Here is a 22273-nt window from a genome sequence, read left to right on the forward strand (position 1 = left end):
ATCTCCCCCTCCTCCTCCTACTTTCAAATCTCTATCTTTTCTTTCAGTTAGTCCTGATAAAGTGTCTTGGCCCGAATCGTCGACAGCGCTTCTCCCTATAGATGCTGCCTGGCCTGCTACGTTCCACCAGCATTTTGTGTGTGTTGCTTGAATTTTCAGCATCTGCAGATTTCCTCGTGTTTGCGTTTTTAAATTCACTACTGCGGAGCCTCTTCCAGTGATGCCTACACTGAAGAAGTTTAAATCTTCTCTTTGATGTGAGTTTACAGAAACCCTCTCTCACTGCTCCCCATCTATAATTTCTTCGGCCCTTCAACTTTTCGACCTTTTGACCCAGACCCGTTACTACAGCCATATATCCTTCCTTGGAATGTGTCCCTTTTGCCAATCAATTTTCCAGCTCTTAGCTTCATCTCTCCCCCTCCTGTCTTCTCCTATTATTTTGGATCTCCCCCTCCCCCCTCCCACTTTCAAATCTCTTACTATCTCCTCTTTCAGTTAGTCTTGACGAAGGGTCTCGGCCCGAAACATCAACTGTACTTCTTCCTATAGATGCTGCCTGGCCTGCTGCGCTTCCACCAGCATTTTGTGTGTGTCCCTCCTCATATTAACTGTTTCTGCCCTGGGAAAAATTCTCGGGCTATCCACTCAAACAATGCCTCTTATCATCTTATACACCACTATCAAGTCAGCTCCCATCCTCCTTTGCTCCAAAGAGAACAGCTGTAGCTCACTCAACCTTTCCCCATAAGACATAATCCAGGCAGCACCCTGGTACATTTCCTCTGCATCCTCTCTAAAGCTTCCACATCCTTCCTATAACGAGGCAACAAGAACTAAACCCAATACTCCAAGTTTAGTCTAAACAGCAACAGTACCTTGTGGTTCTTGAATTCAGTCCCCCAACTAATGAATCCCCCAACTAACCCTACACCTTCTTAAACACCCTACCAACTTGTGTGGCAACTTAGACATCTAAGGACTTGAATCACAAGACTCCAGCTCTGCATCCTATCATTGTCCCATTGGAACCTACAACAATTTTCTACACTATCTACAATACCATCAACCTTTGTGTCATCCGAAAATATATCGACCCACCCATCCGCTGCCTCATCCAAGTCACAAATAAAAATCACAAAGAGTTGGGGTTGGTCCATGAACAGATCCCTGTGCAATACCACTGGTCATCGACCTCCAGGCAGAAAACACCTCCTATTATCACCCTCTGCCATTTGTGGGCAAGTTAATCTCAGATCCCTGGATCCCACGCCTTCCGACTTTCTGAATGAGCCTCCAATGGGGAACCTTGTCAAATTAGAGAAAGTAGCTCCTGCTCTACTCTCTTTATACCCATGACTGTGTAGCTAGGCATAGGTCAAATATTATTGTTGTATAATAAAATGGATTGCTCAAATGCCATTTATAAATTTGCTGATCATACAACCATTGCTGGTAGAATCTCAAATGGAGACAAGAGGGCGTACAGGAGTGAGATATACCAACCAGTGGAGTGGTGCCACAGCAACAACCTGGCACTCAACGTCAATAAGACGAAAAAGCAGATTGTGGAGGTCAGGAAGGGTAAGATGAAGGCACACATACCAATCCTCACAAAGGGATCAGAAGTAGAGAGAGTGAACAGTTTCAAGTTCCTGGGTGTCAAGATCTCTGAGAACCTAACCTGGTCCCAACATATCAATGCAGCTATAAAGAACGCAAGGCAGCGACTATACATCATTAGGAGTTTGGAGAGATTTTGTATGTCAACAAAAATACTCATAAACTTCTATAGATGTACTGTGGAGAGCATTCTGACAGACTGTATCACTGTCTGGTATGGGGGGAGGGGGTGTGGGGAGGGCTACTGCTCAGGACCAAAAAAAGTTGCAGAAGGTTTGTAAATTTAGTTGGCTCCATCTTGAGTACTAGCCTACAAAGTACTTAAGACATCTTCAAGGAGTGGTGTGTCAGAAAGGCAGCGACCATTATTAAGGACCTCCAGCACCCAGGGCATGCCCTTTTCTCACTGTTACCATCAGGTAGGAGGTACAGAAGCCTGAAGGCACACACTCAGTGATTCGGGGACAGCTTCTTCCCCTCTGCCATCTGATTCCTAAATGGACATTGAACCTGTGAACACTACCTCACATTTTTAATATATATTATTTCTGTTTTTGCACAGTTGTTAATCTATTCAATATATGTATATGTATATGATTGATTTTTCTTCTAGATTATGTATTGCATTGAACTGCTGCTGCTAAGTTAACAAATTTCACAATACACACCAGTGATAATAAACCTGAGTCTGATACTGATTCTGAAATGCCTAACTAAAATCCATATACACCACATCCACTGCTCTACCTTCATCAATGTGTTTTGTCCCTTTTTTTGAAGAATTCAGTCAGGCTCATAAGGCACGACCTGCCCCTCTCAGAGGCATACTGATTAACTGTTATCAGACGATACTTCTCCAAATGCTCATTAATCCTGTCTCTGAGAATGCTCTCCAATAGTCTGCTCACCAATGATGTATATAATTCTCTATTACCTTTCTTGAACAATGGAATACTTGCCACCCTCCAATCATCTGGTACCACTCCTGTGGCCAGTGAGGACACAAAGATCATCACCAAAGTGACTGTAATCTCTTCCTTTGCTTCCTGTAGTAAACTGGGATATATCCCATCTGGCTCCAAGGACTTATCTATGCTAATGTGCTTCAAAAGTTCCAACACACCCTCTTTCTTAATGTCAATATGTTCCAGCATGTTAGCCTGTTCTACGGTGTCCTCTCATTCATCAATGCCCCTCTCATCAGAAGCAAAGTGTCATTGATGACCTCCCCTACCACCTCTAACTCTGGGCACTTTTAATCTTTTATCCCTGTTTGGTCCTATCCACACTTTAGTCTAGGCACTCTAGCCATGTATATGTAGAATGCCTGTGCTTTTCCTTGATCCAATTAACCAAGGCCTTCTCATAACCCCTTCGAGAAGTCCATTCTTATGCTGCTTCCTTACGACCTTGTACCTCTCTAGAGCCCAGCCTTATCCTTACTTCCCAAACCTTAAGTTTGTTTCTCTCTTTGCTTTGACTCCATATCTCTTGTTAACAATGGCTCCACATCCTACCGTAGTTTCCCTGCCTCATTGGGACCACCCTATCCAGAACCCCATATAATTGTTCTCTCAACAACCTCCAGAATTCCATTGTGCATTACCCTGGGAACACCTGTTGCCAATTTACACTCCCAAGTTCCTGCCTAATAACATCATAATTTGCTCTCCCCCAATTATGTACTTTCTCACACCGCCTGCTCCTATCTGCGTCAAGGCTATGGTAAAGCTCAGGGAGTTGTGGTCACATTCTCCAAAATATGCATCACTAAGAGTTCTGTCATCTGATCATCTGTTCATTGCCCAGTACCAGTAAGTGTACAGGGTGTCCAGGGAGGATAGCACCTCTGCTGGTGGGCTTGTCATGCTTTGCCTGGGCAGCTCATCCACCTTCAGTCCCCACCTGCCACCCAGCTCTCACCTGTGGCTCCAAGTAACTGTTTGCATGCAACAGTGACCGCACCTCAGTACAGCGCTTCGACAGGTGGGCTAAACCAGGTGAGGGTAGCCAGGAACCTCCAACTCCAGTGAGATAGGGATATGTCTACCCCAGCATGTGAAGCCAGTTCCAGCAGACTGAGCAGATGAGATCAACTACAAGATCCAACGGCCAAGAAGGTGGTGCTGCAATGCTTCATGGAGAGCGAAGTGCATGACAAAGCACAGAAGGTGGCATGGCTATCCACTGCAGCCAAGGAAGTCTCCAGATCTGACGAGTTTTCATACCCTTGGACCAAGATTTTTGAGGGCAAGGCTTTTTCACTATAAAACTCCTCCCACACAGGTTTTGCTCTGTGCTATCTATGACTGTACAGTCTATAAGCTGCACAGACAAACATGATCGTCAGAAACAATGGACAACCAACACACCAGTAAGTCAGCACCCTATATTCTCACTCCATGACCTCATCTCTTTTCCTACCTATTTCATTGGTTCCAATATGTCTTAGGGATCTGGGCTGGGACCATTGTTGTTTGTTGTCTATACCAATGATCTAGATAGATAGATAGATAGATAGATAGATACTTTATTCATCTAGATGATCTAGATTATCATCTAGATGATAATGTGGTAAATTGGATCAGCAAGTTTGCTCATGCCACTAATATTGGAGGCATTGTGGATAGCGAGGAAGGCTTTCAAAGCTTGCAGAGCGATCTGGACCAACTGGAAAAATGGGCCAGAAAATGGCAAATGGAATTTAATGCAGACAAGTGTAAGGTGTTGCATTTTGGAAGGACAAATCAAGGTAGGACATACACAGTAAATGGTAGGGCACTGAAGAGTGCGGAGGAACAAAGGGTTCTGGGAGTTCAGATACATAATTCCCTGAAAGTGGCGTCACAGGTAGACAGGGTTGTAAAGAAGGCTATTGGCATCCTGGCATTCATAAATCAAAGTATTGAGTATAGGAGTTGGGATGTTATGGTGAGGTTGTATAAGACATTCATGAGGCCAAATTTGGAGCATTGTGTGCAGTTCTGGTCACCTAACTACAGGAAGGATATCAGTAAGATTGAAAGAGTGCAGAGAAGATTTATTAGGATGTTGCCGGGTCTTCAGGAGTTGAGTTACAGGGGAAGATTGAACAGGTTAGGACTTTATTCCTTAGAGCGTAGACGAATGAGGGGGATTTGATAGAGGTTTACAAAATTATGAGGGGTATAGAGAGTAAATGCGAGTAGGCTCTTTCCACTTAGATTAGGAGAGATAAATACACAAGGACATGGCTCTAGGGTGAAAGGGGAAAGGTTTAGGGGGAACTTCTTCACTCAGAGTGGTGGGAGTGTGGAATGAGCTGCCACCCGACGTGGTGAATGTGGGCTCACTCTTAAGTTTTAAGAATAAATTGGATAGATACATGGATGGGAGAGGTCTGGAGGGTTATGGACTGGGTGCAGATCAATGGGACTAGCGGAATAAAGTTTTGGCACAGACTAGAAGGGCCGAATGGCCTGTTTTCTGTGCAGTAGTGTTCTATGATTCTATGATTCTATGTACCAAGACTTCTGGCTGCTCACCATCCTCCTGCAGACTCGATTTAAGAAGTCCCCGACCATGGCATGTGGAAGACGACATACCATCCGGGAAACTCTTTCACACTGTTGAAGTCTCCTGTCTCTTTATGAAATTATTGAATCCCCTATCTCCACGGTTCTGCTCCTCTCCGCCCTTCCCTTCTGAGCCACAGAACCAGACTCAGCGCCAAAGACCCAGCTGCATTCCCCTAGTTGGTCGCACACCCCACTCCCCCAGCCATATCCAAAGAGGTATACCCGTCATTGAAGGGAATGGCTGCAGGGGTACTCTGCCCGTTCCCTTCCCCTGTCCTAACAGTCACTCAGCTATCTACCTCCTGCAACTTAGAGGTGACTACCTCCAAGTTACTCCTATCTTCCTCCTCCTCATTTGCCAGAATAAGCTGCAGCTCCGGTTCCATAACGTGGTCTGTTTAGAGTTGCATCCAGATATGTTTCTTGTAGATGAAGTTATCAGGGAGACTGGAGGCCTGCAGAGCACACCACTGACCCAGGATCCATTCATATTACTCTAGCTAGGCACTAATAAAGAAAGATAGAAAGTCCTGGTGGAAACCCCAACCTAACCTCATCCTCTTTGTATCAAAGCCTTTCAACACAAAGCTTCAGTTCTCCACTCTAACTCTGGCCCACTTATACTACGGCCCCTCCCACAATGACCATTCTGCTTAAACCTAATTTCTTTTTAATATCCCTTGCCAATCACCCAAATGATCCCAAGCTCTGCAGAACGTTCCAACATGCCTCGCTTGCTTTTTAAAACAGGCACTAAACTGTACAAGTAACTGTACTTGCAATCTCAAGCTCCACAGAAAGTCACAACAGGCCCCCGATCTGATTCCTCCACATCCCCCTCTGTTCTCAAAGGAAGAACCCCAGTTTGTACAATTTACTGAAGTCTTTCATCCTCTTGTCCAAACCTGTCCTTCATTTGATCCCTAACCCAGCTCCCAGACTCTTGTGTTCAATCCATCTCTGGGTCTCTCTGCCCCTCAAATCAACCACCAGTTTTAACTAAGATTCAGCAATTCTATTGTCCATTTGTTCGACCACATTTCTCCTTAACAACTACACCCCAGTCTTCACATTTTTGATCCTTTTCACATATCCACTTCCAGACCCATCGCCCATTTTCCTCCCTGTTCCCCTACTGGCTCCGTCCACATAGTGTCCACACCATTCACTCACTGAATCCTTCCTGTCTCTGGATCCATCTGCCTTTCATCTCTCTGTTCTGAATGATCTCAACCTTCTTGAGTGCTGTTGTATAAATACTGATCCAGGCTTGGCAGAGAGTATTTCATTATTTTTTTCCTATGTAACAAAGACCATGCCAAGAAAATTTTACACACTCTAAAGTAAAGGTATCCCTCAAAGTTGTCAAAAATATTTTCATTGTTTGTGCATGTCTGTGACAGCTTGAAGCACTCAAAACTTCTAAAAATCAAACAAATAATTGTTTAAAAAAATAAAAACTAAATCATAAGATACTCTTTTAAACTACTATCTACTTAAAATATCACAGCAACATAACTTTCCTTCTTCTCACCTATCTTCCTCTCAGTAGGTTCACAGACACTGCAGTAACACACGGTTACCAGCAAGCCTTAGCTTACCAGTAAGATGCAGAACAACAAGTATCCCTTGCTCTATCCCTTTGCAGGTAGAAGGAACAAAAAAAATGCTTGGGAAGTAATCGGGGTTGTAGTGCTCTAAAGTCAAATGAATCCACCTCTTGCGAAATCGCACCAACTTATCATACTTGAACATCGCAATATTGACACAAAAACCATAGTGAAACACTAGCACAATTCAGCAGAGAAAAGCAATTTTGCTCTCCTATCTTCCCTTAGGGATAGTGATGTAGAAAGTAAAGTGATTGAAATTTGAAACTAAGTACAACACGTGACAAAAATGTGCAAAAAAAAAAAAATCAGTACCTAAGAAGGAATGAAGTAATAATTTATTAGTTAGTTGATTCATTAGTTCTGAAGAACAGCCTTTTCTGAAATGCTAACTTTTTTTTCACTTAATTATGCTGTTTAGTTCACCTTTTTAGGTCTCAGAATTTTCTGCAACAAAGACGTGTATAATTGATTCTTAGCTGTCCCAATATTAAAATCAAGTTCTTACAATTCCGCATCATATTGTTTATTCATTTCTACAAATTCAGTTATTCCAGTTTAAAATGTCACACTCACAATTTGCATATGACAAAAGGCTGGAGGCATACTTCTAAAACAGTGGCATAGTTTTGCCAAGTCCCAGTAATTTTGAAGAAGTAAGTCCATGAAACTTAATTTCAAATTTTATTCTCGCTACTGTTTCTTGACACTATAAATCCACTATAAAATCATAAAAATTGTTGCATCCTACATGATCTAATACATAGAATTACACAGGTCATCCAACTCAATTTATGTGAAGTGGAAAAACACAACAACTTTGTCTTAAATATGGGAAGTTGTTTTCCTATCGTTACTCTGCCCGGTGTGATGGCAGTTATTAAGATTTTTTTTAAGACTGACACTTTCAGTATCAGCTGCACTCCTCATAGCAGTCTGTTCAATAGATGATGTTACAGATCACAGAAGCCCTAAAGAGCAATTCAAATGTAAGCTACAAAAAAAAGATAACAAATATCAGGCAACGCGAGTGAATCTGCAGATGCTGGAAATAAATAAAAAACACAAAATGCTGGCAGAACTCAGCAGGCCAGACAGCATTTTGTGTTTTTTATAACAAATATCAGTATTCTTTATATTTGTAGGGAGCCACTTTCATTTTTTTAGTATACAAAGCACAACTTCGGGGATTCATTTTCACCTCCTCTGGTTAAGTTCACAAAAATGGCAATGAAGGTTTTGATCAGTTATGCCTTTGTTTCTATTATCAGTGTTCTCACTATATAGATATCAAAACAGATGTCAAACATCTGGACCACAAATTAGTTACACAAGGTCTGTGTCCAAGCTGCCAATATACAGTATGCTCTCGGGTATGGTACAAGATTAAATCCATTACACCATCATCACCGTAACATGATTATTTTCATTTACAATAATTAACTGCCTTTTCTTCTCTAGCTATTCTAGCTGTGTGTATGGACTCAGCTTGTGACCTTATTACACAATGTACTTCAGCTAGGTACTCAATTAAACTTATTAGTCAGTGAATCCCAACAATAAGCAGAGTGGTTATTATGACTGAGCCAAATACCCAAAATCCACATTCACACATTTCCGATCGATACCTGAGAACCCCTGTCTTAAGCTTTTTTTTGATGTTCCAGCTATTAACGAGACAAGTATCAACTATGCACTAGAAGCCACAAATCAATTTCTTGGCTTTCTCAAAATTATCACATTAAATCAAAAGTCCTGGGCTACAGCTGTCAATTCAGAGTGCTGCTAGTGTGGCTCTTGCATTTCAGTATTACAGTGGCATGGTGGTTACGTTAAGTCTTGTGATCCAAAACGCTTGGACTAATGATCTGGAGGCATGAGTCCGAATTCAACCAGAATTCAGTGATTTTCATAGTTAAGCAAGGAATGAAAAGACACTCACAGCAAATGATAGCCATAGTCTCTTAAAACCCCTTCTGGTTCAATAATGAAGGGATTGTGTTCCCTTTTCTCAATAAATGTGTCTTCTAACATACTGTAAAGTGATTGATTCTCAACTGCCTGTTGAAAAGGCCCAGCACACTACTCAGTTATTTTGTGATGTCATGCACTGTAGGAGCACTTATAGTATGTGGACTGATAGATGTCTCACCACCATATTAGAAAGACATTTCGAAGGTGTACAGTAAGTGCATGCAGTACACATTACCTACAGATGGATGATTTCATAAAAGTTACTCCCTTAGAGTTTCAGTCAACAAAAGAAAGCATGGGAAACAAGAAGTGAGCATGGACAGGGAAAGCTAATGGTCAGTATTGGCCTCTTTACATTGAGAAGGAATATACAGGTGAAGGTGTACAGAGGGAGGTTCATGTAGATACCTATCTCTCATCCAGCCTCTGAACCACCTCCCTCATTACTTTTACATCTCCAGGTGACCCACGTGGTCTCAGTAATTAGAACTAATTGAGCTTAGCTTTTCAAGTGTTCTCAATAGATGGCCGCCATCTGAGACCCACCTTGTATCAAAATAGATAAACTGGCAAATAGGCCAGGAATTAAGAAACTATGAAAAGTACGTGATTCCAATGTACAAGCAATAAACCAAAATTTGTAAAGATTTAGAACGCCTAAGATGTATCAGGGTTGTTGCCTTCATATTCTTGGTTATTCAAGGGCAATACTTGGAATTACTTGTATCCTGGACGGCCCAAAGTTATATACTCTATCACAGCAATTTTAATGCAATTGTTTCACTGCTCCTCCGCAAAGGTCATGAAACATACTTTAGCACAATTTAATAGACATCAGCCACATTTTGTCAAATGTGAGAAACTGTTGGCAAGTCTTTCCACATGAAGATTATCAGCATTCGTTACTCCACCTCCCACAAATGCACAACATGGCAAGAATAATGACATAACTATATAGGAGCAGCAAGCCTGGGTGATTTTATTTTCCTATCCGTAGCACACAGGAGTGGATTTCAATTGCAGCACCTCAGTCTGTGATCTGGGAGCTCAGCACAGTTTAGGAAATGAACAATGGAACTTCCTAGACCATAGATCAAAAACAGGCAGTGCATTTATTCACCAAGTCATTATCCCATGAGTGTACTGTTAATCTACGTTGCATTCCTTCTCCAAATTACTGAGTGTGACAGTGATTTGAAAAACTTGGCACCTTTTAAAAACAGTAGATTAGGCTGATACTCTGAAAATAATGCAATTCTGCTGTAAAGCAGCCAGGGGCAAACTAATCATTACTGACTTAAAATAAGGATTAAAAAAAATGCCCCCCAGTATTCTTTGGCAGTTGGAAATCCACATCCGACAAACATCTTTACAATCACCAACCACAACAAACTCAAAAGGACAGTGAGCAGGTCATATGCACAAGGGATTTTACAAATGCTGGAAGTCTCGAGTAAAACACACAAAATGCTGGGACATTTTGGGTGTGTTTGATATGCCATGTATTTTACGTTTTGATGAGTTGCTGGGGAATGGGGAGATGCTGCTGATTGGGTTGGATAGAGCTGAAATGGCCTGTGCCATTGCCAGGGGTAAATTTTTACCCTAAACTGGAACTGCCGGAAACTTGCTCACATCTGTGGACTCATTGGTTCAGGTAGATTTTCTTTAATTTATGCAAAGCAGTTCTCACATTTGCTGCAGAGGCCTGGGCCTGGATAAGGGGCAAGTGACATCCCCATGCCATTCACGCATGGCTGAAAAGCAGTTCAGTGTTGTCCAGACATTGACTGTGCTTGTTCAGACACCATGATGTATTGACATGTTAGAGCAAATCAAAATCTGAAGGAAAACTGCAGACTGCATGATCCAGAGGATGAGTGTCCAGTTATGAAAACAAATTGTTAGTCAGTCACACAGTACATATAAATATTGCACTTTGAGATAGAATTTCTAAATCTGTGACTTTATCAAAGAATTTCAAACACATGCAGAGTATAGTCTTTAAAATCATCATAAAAAGGCAACAAATTTATCAGTAATAACAATTATTATACATGAAACCTCAAATACCTTCATCTGGCCAATTTTTGATACTTTTTAATTTAAGAAATGCATATAATCAAACATTGCTTCAAAAACTCATTCCATGGTATTCAAAGTCAAGTTAGCATCATTTAAAATTGTGAATCTGTTGTCAATACTCACTGATAGTTAAAGCTGGGCTCTTGCTATCTCTGCCTTCCACAATGTAACATCGTTCCAGGAGTATTACTTCCGCAGGACCTGATGTCTGCAGACAATGAATGGGAGAAATTGAAATCAGAGCAGTTCTACCAACTCCTACATTGCTGTTCTCTGAAAAATGCAGCAGCTGTTGAAATGGTCCACCTCTCTTGCAATGAATTAACCTCCAGGATTAGAGAGAGACTGTAAGAGGACAAAGTCTGCATACAGTATTCAATTCTTAATTGTACCAAGGAACACTGCCACAGACGGCTTAACCTTAAATAAGCTCGAAATGTGTTACTTGTGCAAGAAATAAAACAAATTATTAACACTGCAAATTTAAGTATATATGAGTCAAACATGCCTGACTGATTCCAAAAATACTTCCAAAAGAAACATTATTATAAACTGGTATGGTGAAATAACTAGTATAGATAATATTACTATCACAAATATTTAGCAATATCTATTAAGAAGCTTCTGATGTAGTGTTGAATGGCAGCTAAAGCATTCTAAAAATGTTAACAATAGTCTAGTTTCAAAGATTTAGAGAGAGTGGAATGGGTCAAGTTGTTTTATGGGAAGGATGTAATAGAGAAATGGAGGTCATTTAAGGGTGAAATTATGAGGGTACAGAATCTTTATGTTCCTGTTCGGTTGAAAGGAAAGATTAAAGGTTTGAAAGCGCCATGGTTTTCAAGGGATATTAGATACTTGGTTCGAAAAAAGAGGGATGTCTACAATAGATATAGGCAGCATGGAGTAAAGGAATTGCTCGAGGAATATAAAGAATGTAAAAGGAAACTTAAGAAAGAGATTAGAAAAGCTAAAAGAAGTTACGAGTTTGGTTTGGCAAATAAGGTGGAAGTAAACCCGAAAGGCTTCTACAGTTATATTAAAAGCAAGAGGATAGTGAGGGATAAAATTGGTCCCTTAGAAAATCAGGGTGGTCAGCTATGTGTGGAGCCGAGGGAGATGGGAGAGATTTTGAACGATTTCTTCTCTTCGGTATTCACTAAGGAGAAGGATATCGAATGGTGTAAGGTGTGGGAAACAAGTAAGGAAGTTATGGAACCTATGACAATTAAAGAGGTGGAAGTACTGGCGCTTTTAAGAAATTTAAAAGTGGATAAATCTCCGGGTCCTGACCGGATATTCCCCAGGACCTTGAGGGAAGTTTGTGTAGAGATAGCAGGAGCTCTGACGGAGATCTTTCAGATGTCATTAGAAACAGGGATTGTGCCGGAGGATTGGCGTATTGCTCATGTGGTTCCATTGTTTAAAAAGGGTTCTAGAAGTAAGCCTGGCAATTATAGACCTGTCAGTTTGACATCAGTGGTGGGTAAATTAATGGAAAGTATTCTTAGAGATAGTATTTATAATTATCTGGATAGACAGGATCTGATTAGGAGTAGCCAGCATGGATTTGTGCGTGGAAGGTCATGTTTGACAAACCTTATTGAATTTTTTGAAGTAGTTACGAGGAATGTTGACGAGGGTAAGGCAGTGGATGTAGTCTATATGGACTTCAGCAAGGCCTTTGACAAAGTTCCACATGGAAGGTTAGTTAAGAAGGTTCAGTCGTTAGGTATTAGTGCTGGAGTAATAAAATGGATTCAACAGTGGCTAGATGGGAGATGCCAGAGAGTAGTGGTGGATAATTGTTTATCGGGATGGAGGCCGGTGACTAGCGGGGTGCCTCAGGGATCTGTTTTGGGCCCAATGTTGTTTGTAATATACATAAATGATCTGGATGATGGGGTGGTAAATTGGATTAGTAAGTATGCTGATGATACTAAGGTAGGAGGTGTTGTGGATAATGAGGTGGGTTTTCAAAGCTTGCAGGGAGATTTATGCCGGTTAGAAGAATGGGCTGAACGTTGGCAGATGGAGTTTAATGCTGAGAAGTGTGAGGTTCTACATTTTGGCAGGAATAATCCAAATAGAACATACAGGGTAAATGGTAGGGCATTGAGGAATGCAGTGGAACAGAGAGATCTAGGAATAACAGTGCATAGTTCCCTGAAGGTGGAGTCTCATGTAGATAGGGTGGTGAAGAAGGCTTTTGGAACGCTGGCCTTTATAAATCAGAGCATTGAGTACAGAAGTTGGGATGTAATGTTAAAATTGTACAAGGCATTGGTAAGGCCAAATTTGGAATATTGTGTACAGTTCTGGTCACCGAATTATAGGAAAGATATCAATAAATTAGAGAGAGTGCAGAGACGATTTACTAGGATGTTACCAGGGTTTCAGCACTTAAGTTACAGAGAAAGGTTGAACAAGTTAGGTCTCTATTCATTGGAGCGTAGAAGGTTGAGGGGGGATTTGATCGAGGTATTTAAAATGTTGAGAGGGATAGATAGAGTTGACGTAAATAGGCTGTTTCCATTGAGAGTAGGGGAGATTCAAACGAGAGGACATGATTTGAGAGTTAGGGGGCAAAAGTTTAAGGGAAACACGAGGGGGTATTTCTTTACTCAGAGAGTGATAGCTGTGTGGAATGAGCTTCCTGTAGAAGTAGTAGAGGCCAGATCAGTTGTGTCATTTAAGGTAAAATTGGATAGGTATATGGATAGGAAAGGAGTGGAGGGTTATGGGCTGAGTGCGGGTAGGTGGGACTAGGTGAGATTAAGAGTTCGGCACGGACTAGGAGGGCCGGAATGGCCTGTTTCCGTGCTGTGATTGTTATAAAATGCAACAAATCCAAGTTAATAATACAATAAAGTTCACTTAAAGTCATTTCTAATTATAAATAAAAAAGGCAATGGAAAAATCGAATTGGCAAGCCAAATTTGTGTGGAATGATGAAATGTAACAGTTCAGGTCCAGGACCCTTTTTTAGAACGGGAAGAGAAAGGAAAATAAGCTAGTTCCCAGTGGAAGAGAAGGTTGAAGAGGGGTGGAGAGCACAAACAGTAATAAAATAATGACAGGGAGACATGGCCAGTTCTAATGAAAAATAGAAATGAAAGGAGAGTTAATGAAAAATGTACATAGTTGCGACAATAGTGGGATACTGCCGGCAGAAGATTTCAATTTTATCAGTATCAACTATGCCACCAAAAGGGCCTGGATGGGGTAGAATTTGTATGGTGCATCCAAGAGAGTTTCCTCACTTAGTATTCAGAAGGACCTGCTCGGAAAGGAGCAATACCGGACCTCCTCTTAGGGAACTGCAAGTAACTGAAGTGGCAGCTGAGGACCACTTTGAGTCCAGTGACAACAAGTCTATTAGTTTTAAAATAGTTATAGAAAAGGAACTATCAGGACCACAGACTGCAGTCATGAAATGAAGCAAGACCAACTTTGAAGGCATTAGGCAGGACCGAGCTGTGGTTGATTGGGCTACTTTAGTTGAAGGTAAAGGAAGAGTAGGCAAGTAGGATGAATTTAAAAGGATCTTAACAATAGTACAAGGGCAGCATGTTCCTTTTGGGGTGAAGGATAGACACACCAGGTTCAGCAGACCCTGGCTGACATGAGGCTCTGTAGGGAAAAAAGAAGGAAGCTTACATCACATTTAGACAGCCTAGGTATGAATGAATCCATCAATGATATCACAAGTTTAAGAGCAACTTAAACAGGGCAAAATAAAAGGATATGAGATGGATTTGTTCGGCAGGGTTAAAGACAATCCCAAGAAATTCTTCAGTTATATTAACAATAAAATGGTGATGAGGGTGAGACAAAGTCTTCTTAAAGACCATCGAGGCTGCCTATGTATGGAACTGCAGAAATGGCTGAGATTTTTCATTGTCTATTTCTCCTCAATGTTTACGAAGGAGTATATTATTGTTACCAAAGAATTGAGGGTATTTAGTGGTAAGGTTTTAAATCATAATCATATCACAAGGAAGGAGGCATTTGCAGACTTGCAGTGCATTAATGTGAGCAAATCCACAAGGCCTCACCAAGTGCACCTCCAGATCTCATGGGAAGCCAGGTAAAAAAAGCAAGGAGGCGGCCCTTGTAAAGATATGTGCTTTATCATTAGACATGACCAATGTTCCGGAAGACTAAAGGGTGGCTAATGTTGTTCCATTCTTCAACACGAGTAGCAAAGATAGGCCAAGCAACTACAGGCCAGTAAGCCTGACTTCAGTTGTAGGGAAATAACTGGAGGGAATTAAACTTATCATCACTTTGTTGGTCTAGGCCTGATCAGGAATAGTCAGCATGGCTTTGTTCTGGGAGATCATGTCTGACGAATCTTTCAATGTTTCTTGAAGAGGTAACTAAAGGGGTAGATGACAGTAGAGCAGCGGATGTTGTCTATATGGACTTCAGTAAGACCTTTGACAAGGACCCGATTGGCAGGCTGATCTGGAAGATTAGGTCACATGGAAATCAGGGGGTGCTAGCGAAGTGGATTCAGAATTGGCTTGATAATAGGAAATGATGGTTGAAGGTCAATTCTTCAGTTGGTGGTTTGAGAATATTGGAATACCCCGGGTGTGAGTGTTGGGACTTCTGTTACTCATTATTCATGTAAATGATATGAAGGTACATGGCGTAATGAGCAAGCTTGCTGATGATACTAAATTAGTGGGAGTGAAGAAAGTTAGAATGACTTACAAAGAGATCTTGGTTAGTTAGGGAGATGGGCTGAGGAATGATAAACAGATTTCAACTTAGATAAGTGTGAGGTGATGTATTTTGCACAGTCAAACGAGAAAAGGACTTATACAATGAATGACAGGGCACTGTCAGGTGTTGTGGGATGGAGGAATCTGGGAGAACAAAAATATAGTTCACTGAAAGCAGGTGTGCCAGTAGAGAGGGCAGTGAGGAAGGTGTTTAGCAAGCTGGTCTTCATCAGTCAGGGCATTAAGTTTAGGAGTAGGGAAATTATACAAGTCATTTGTGCGGCCACACTTGCAGTACTGTGTACAGTTTTGATCACTCTGTGAGAGGAAAGATGTGGGTAAATTGGAACAAATGCTGAAGAGATTTACCAAATGCTGCCTGGGCTGTAGAAAGAAGCTGGTCACTCTGGATCTTTATCTCCTGGAGCAAAGGAGAATAAGGGTGACCTCATAAAAGATTAGAAAATCCTGAGGGGTACAAATAAAGTAGACATTCATAGTCTTTTCCCTAGAGTTGAGAGGGCACAAATATGAGGAAAGGGATTTGAGAGGTAACTTCTTTACAGAGGGGATACTGAGCACCCAGAGGAGGTGGTTGAGGCAGGTATAACTGTAACAATTACTTAAGTCATTTGGACAGATAGATGGAAGGGTGGGTTTTGGAGGGTTATGGGCCGAACACGGGTAACTGGGACTGGCAGGGAGGTTGCTGTGGTTAGCATGGACCAGTTGAGCCAAAGGGCCTGTTTCCATGGTGTATTGCTCTATGCAGAATTCAGAACTAAGCATGTAGGAAGCAATCTGTCAAGTCGCTGGATAAAGTGATGCTTATCAAGTTTACATCGGGCCTTATTGTAACAAAGCAGGAGACCATTGCAGAAATATCAGAATGGGAGTAGGATAGTGAATTAAAGTCACAGGCAACTGAAAGTTTAGGGTCACGCCTAGGGAGGTCATATTCTGAATACCAAATACATACATCAGAGTGAAAGAAAAACAAATTACTGTAATTATTGTTTCATCTCTGTACCTGGATGGTGGGAAAGGTAAAGTTTAAAATGACATGTGTTGCATCTCTTGATGCTGGAACATCTTCTGAGTGTTTCTCACATTTTCTGTTTTACTTTTGATTTTCACTGTCTGCAATTTTATCGACAATCATTTTGCTCAAACAATTTTCCGAAGAAAGAAATACTCAAAAAGGTTTTACCTTGATGTAACAAGAAAAAAGAAAATATTTTCTTGTGCAGTTTAAGATAGTTAATAAAAGAATTAGAAGGGAATGAGTTGGAATTTCTTCTAGCAGTGAATTGTTGACAGTAAAATCAAATTTTTGGAAACTTTCAAAAGCTAATTAGACAGAGAGGAACTTGAGCTTTAAATAGGTCAGTTCTTTCAAAGAGCCAGCTTAATGGGTCAAATGCCTTGGAATAGACTAAGGGCAAGCAGAACAACAGGTAGAAAGCTAATATTTTAGGTAGAAGATTAAGGGACAGAGAACAGAATGAGATAGTTTCAGGTTGACAGACTATTATTTGGTAGAGTAGCACAGGAATCAGTATTTTGTACTCAGCTATTAACCATTTATATTCATGTCTTAGATGAAATAAATTGGATGTAGTACCCTCAAGGTCACAGACAAAACAAAGCTTGGTGGAAAGTGGACTGTGAGAAGTCCTATATATTACCTATGTTAAGCTGGTCGGCAAGACAACATACAGCAAAATACAAAGTGACAGTAAAATACAATATTAATTAAATATTTTTAAAAACAATAGATGTTGATTATATAGAAGGATATTGATGTGCTGATTCATGCAAAGCAGGAACTTGCTATGCCAGTATGACAACAACTGGGTGGGTAAGTGGCTCCATGTGAGGTGATGCATTTTGGAAAGTCAAACTAACACAGGAGGTATACTATGAATGGTGGGGAAACGGAGTGTAATGGAACAGAAGGAGCAACGAGTACCTGTTCACAATTAGTTGAAGCTGGACTCACAGGTAGAACGGGAGGTAAATAAAGGTTTTAGCATGTGACTTCATCAGTCAAGACATTGAAATAAGTTGGGGCATTATGCTCCAGTTGTAAAAGTTATTAGTGAGGCTGTATTCAGGGTGCTGTGTACAGTTCACCTTGTAATAGGAAGGATGTAGTTAAACTGAAAAGTGTGCAAAGACTTACAAAGATGTTGCCAGGACTAAAGGGCCTAAGTTATAGACAGTGGTTGGGCAAGGCGGTCACTTGGAAAGTTGATGAATGAGAGTTGACCTTATAGACGTGTTTCAGATTCTGAGAGGTAAAGATAAGACGGATACGTTTTTTTCCCTGAGGTAGGGCTCCAGTACCATGGGACATAGATTTAGGGTGAGAAGGAAATGATTAGATAGATAGATAGATAGATAGATACTTTATTCATCCCCATGGGGAAATTCAACTTTTTTTTCCAATGTCCCATACACTTGTTGTAGCAAAACTAATTACATACAATACTTAACTCATTAAAAATATGATATGCATCTAAATCACTATCTCAAAAAGCATTAATAATAGCTTTTAAAAAGTTCTTAAGTCCTGGCGGTTGAATTGTAAAGCCTAATGGCATTGGGGAGTATTGACCTCTTCATCCTGTCTGAGGAGCATTGCATCGATAGTAACCTGTCGCTGAAACTGCTTCTCTGTCTCTGGATGGTGCTATGTAGAGGATGTTCAGAGTTTTCCATAATTGACCGTAGCCTACTCAGCGCCCTTCGCTCAGCTACCGATGTTAAACTCTCCAGTACTTTGCCCACGACAGAGCCCGCCTTCCTTACCAGCTTATTAAGACGTGAGGCGTCCCTCTTCTTAATACTTCCTCCCCAACACGCCACCACAAAGAAGAGGGCGCTCTCCACAACTGACCTATAGAACATCTTCAGCATCTCACTACAGACATTGAATGACGCCAACCTTCTAAGGAAGTACAGATTTAAAGTGACCTGAGGAGAAGGTCTTACACACAGAGGGTGACGAGTAAATGGAATGAGCTACCAAAGGAAGTGATTGAGATAGGTACAACAGTGTCATTTAAGAAGCACTTGGACAGATACATGGAAGACATGGGCCTGGAGGGATATGGGCCAAACACAAAAAAATTGGGACTAGCTGAGTGGGCACAGGGGTTGGCATAGACTGATTGGGCTGAAGGGCCTCTATCTCTGCCGGAGTATGATGCCCATCTCTGCCGGAGTATGGTGCCCATCTCTGCCGGAGTATGGTGCCCATCTCTGCTGGAGTATAATGCCATCTCTGATGGAGTATGATGCCCATCTCTGCTGGAGTATGATGCCCATCTCTGTTGCAGTATGATGCCAATTTCTGCTGGAGTATGATGCCCATTATGATAAAGGGACTAGAGTTCAAAATCAGTGAAATTCAACAGGGCTTTGGTGAAACCTCATATAGGGTACTGAGTGCAATGTTGGTCCCTGGACATAAAGGACATTATGCATGGAGGGAACTGTCAGAGGAAAAGAGGTTAAGTAAAACTGCTTTTTACTCACTTGTGTGATCACTTTTGATAGAAGATTTTAGGAGAAAGTGACAGGGTAGATAAGTCTTGCTTTCTCTAACTGCAGAATCTAGAACTAGCGAAAATGGTCTCAGGATAAACAATTAACCATTTAGGACAAAATCCCTGGAGTCATAAGAAATAGAGGCATTAGGCAACCCGCTCCTTGAGTCTATTCTGCCATTTAATAAGATCACAGTTGATTCGGTGCTTTGTCACTCTGGGCCCACACCCTCCAATCCCCTTCACGAGCATTATTTGTCAAGTTCTGTTTGGAGGTACAACTTTACTTAATCACTTTTCCTGACAATTTCTTCCATGCATAATATACTTTACATGTAGTATAAGGACTGAAACCGGCAGACATTTCTTTATTTCTTGACTGTATATCAGTGGAACTCTCTGTCTCACAGGGCCGTGAATACACAGTCACTGAGTACATCCAAATTGAGATTGACAAATGATGCTCCAGTTGTAAAAGTCATTAGTGAGGCTGCATTTGGGGTGCTGTGTACAGTTCACCTTGTAACAGGAAGGATGTAGTTAAACTGAAAAATGTGCAGAGAAGACTTACAAAGATGTTGCCAGGGCTAAAGGGCCTAAGTTATAGACAGTGGTTGGGCAGGCTAGGACTTTTATCACTCGGAAAGTTGATGAATGAGGGGTGACCTTATAGAATCGGAGGTTATGGGCCTAGAGTGACAAAGTGGACAAGGCACAGGATCAGCTGCCTTCTTATTAAATAGTAGAATAGACAAGCAACGAGCAGAATACCTAATGTGTCTATTCCTTAAGGCTCCAGGAAACTAAAAGAATCATTAACTATAACTTTAGTCAATGCCAAGTATCGAATTAAATGCTATTTAATTCTATAGATGTGATTAAATCAAACACTTTTGGGGTAAAAAAAATCCCACTTTAGGGAAATGCACATAAGGAATATTATAATCTTTTCTCAAAAAGTTATTTGGAAAACAAGAAACAAAATATCTTCCAATAGCCAGCAAAGCAGGCCACATAAAAAGACATAATTGTTCATTTATTCCTTTTCAATAACAAGATTTCATTGATGATTTTAAGAATGGTGATCTTACACTTTTACTAATAAAGTGAAAAGTGAATAAACCAGAATTATTTTTGTAATAACCATGCCCAATCTTCCACATGAGTAAACAAATTTTGAAACAATACTGTATCATTCAGGTTTTATTGAAATACAAAATAAGTTTCTAAGTAATTTAACTAATTCTTAAACACCATATGAATGGAAGTCATTATTAGAATCTGAAAATATTATAACTAATTAGGAAGAATATATAGAGGACCATCCAAATGATGCCACTGATGTCAATTTAGTTAGTTAGACAGGTGAGAACTTGAGATTGCTGTCCTTAAAGCAGAAATTATTAGAGGAATTTTATACAAAATTATGATTTGATAAAGTTAATGGCAAGTACTAGCACAGCTAATTTCCACCAATATCTAAATGACTAATCAGAAACACACACAAAATACTGGAGGAACTCAGCAGGTGACATCAGCATCTGTGGAAAAGCGTAAACAGCCGATGTTTCCGGCCGAGAACTGGAGAAAAAAGAGAAGTCAGAGTCAGAAGGTGGGGGAGGGAGGAAGAAATACAAGGTATTACTGTAGGAGAAACCAGGAGGGGGGAGGGGTGAAGTAAAAAGCTGGGAAGTTAATTGGTGAAAGAGGAAAGGGCTGGAGAAGGGGGAATCTGATAGGAGAGGACAAAAGACCATAGAAGAAAGGGGAGGGAGAGGAGCACCAGAGGGAGGTGATGGGCAGGTAAGCAGATAAGGTGAGAGAGGCAAATGGTGAAGGAGAAAGGGGTGGGGGCAATTACCAGAACTTCGAGAAATCGGTGTTTATGTCATCAGCTTGGAGGCTACCCAGACAGAATATCAGGTGTTGGTCCTCCATTCTGAGAGTGGCTTCATCACAGCAGTAGAGGAGGTCATGGACTGACATATCTGAATGGAAATGGGAAATAGAATTAAAATGGGTGGTCACTGGGAGATCCAGCTTTTTCTGGCGAAGTGGTCTCTCAGTCTACGTTGGGTCTCATCAATATTCAGGAAGCCACACTAGGAGCACTAGATACAGTAGATAACCCCAAAAGACTCACATGTGAAGCATTGCTCATGTGGAAGGACTGTTAGGAGCCTTGAATGGTACCAAGGGAGGGGATGTAGGGGCAGGTATGGCACTTGTTCCACTTGCAAGGATAAGTGCCAGAAGAGAGATCAGTGGGGAGGGACAACTGGACAAGGGAGTCACATAGGGAGCAATCCTTGTGGAAAGCAGAAGGTAGGGGGGAGGGAAAGTTATGCTTGGTGGTGGGATCCCTTGGAGATGGTGGAAAATACATTGAATTATGAGCTGGATGTAAAGGCTGGTGGGGTAGTATAGTGAGAACAAGAGGAATCCTATCCCTGGTAGGGTGGTGGGAGGATGGACTGAGGGCAGACGTGCATGAAATGGAAGAGATGCAGTTGAGGGTAGTGTTGATGGTGGAAGAAGGGAAGCCCCATTCTTTGAAGAAGGAAGACATCTCCTTAGTTCTGGAATGAAAAGCCTCATCCTGAGAGCAAATGCAGCAGAGATGGAGGAATTGAGAGAACAGGGAGGCATTTTTAGAAGTAACAGGGTGGGAAAAAGTATAGTCCAGGTAGTTGTGAGAATCAACGGGTTCATAAGAGACATCAGTAAATAAGTTGTCTCCAGAGATAGAGACAGAGAGATCGAGAAAAGGGAGGGAGGAGTCGGAAATGGACCAGGTAAGTTTGAGAACAGGGTGGAAGTTGGAAGCAAAGTTGAGGTCAATGAGCTCCACTTGGGTGCATGAAGCAGCATCAACGCAGTCATCCATGTAGTGTAGGAAAAGTTGAGTAATCGGAAAACACAGACTGAAAATAATTGGCAAAATGGAGTTTGAGCTCTTTTTTCTTTGTAAATTTGCAGTGGTTTCCAAAATGCCACTTGAAATAATGATTTACGTATATACAATATTAATTTTCACAAGAAAACTAGGAATATCTTGAAAGTATGACAAAACACAATGGTATGGAAGGAGCAGTTTGGGGGAAGTGGGACAAATTGGATACTTTCGTAGATGCAGT

General features: G+C 41.1%; 1 protein-coding gene across 8 annotated transcripts in view; it reads right to left on the reverse strand.

The window, feature by feature from the left end:
- inpp4b (inositol polyphosphate-4-phosphatase type II B) overlaps positions 1 to 22273 on the reverse strand; it is an 801341-nt gene that overhangs the window by 426303 nt on the left and 352765 nt on the right. For all 8 annotated transcript variants that reach the window (XM_073042760.1, XM_073042761.1, XM_073042759.1 and 5 more), the window contains one exon: positions 10973 to 11057. In XM_073042760.1, the coding sequence (XP_072898861.1) occupies positions 10973 to 11057 (85 nt within the window). The remainder of the gene's footprint in view (positions 1 to 10972; positions 11058 to 22273) is intronic.

This window comes from Hemitrygon akajei, chromosome 4, assembly GCF_048418815.1.
Source record: "Hemitrygon akajei chromosome 4, sHemAka1.3, whole genome shotgun sequence".
In the NCBI taxonomy this organism is placed as follows: domain Eukaryota; kingdom Metazoa; phylum Chordata; class Chondrichthyes; order Myliobatiformes; family Dasyatidae; genus Hemitrygon; species Hemitrygon akajei.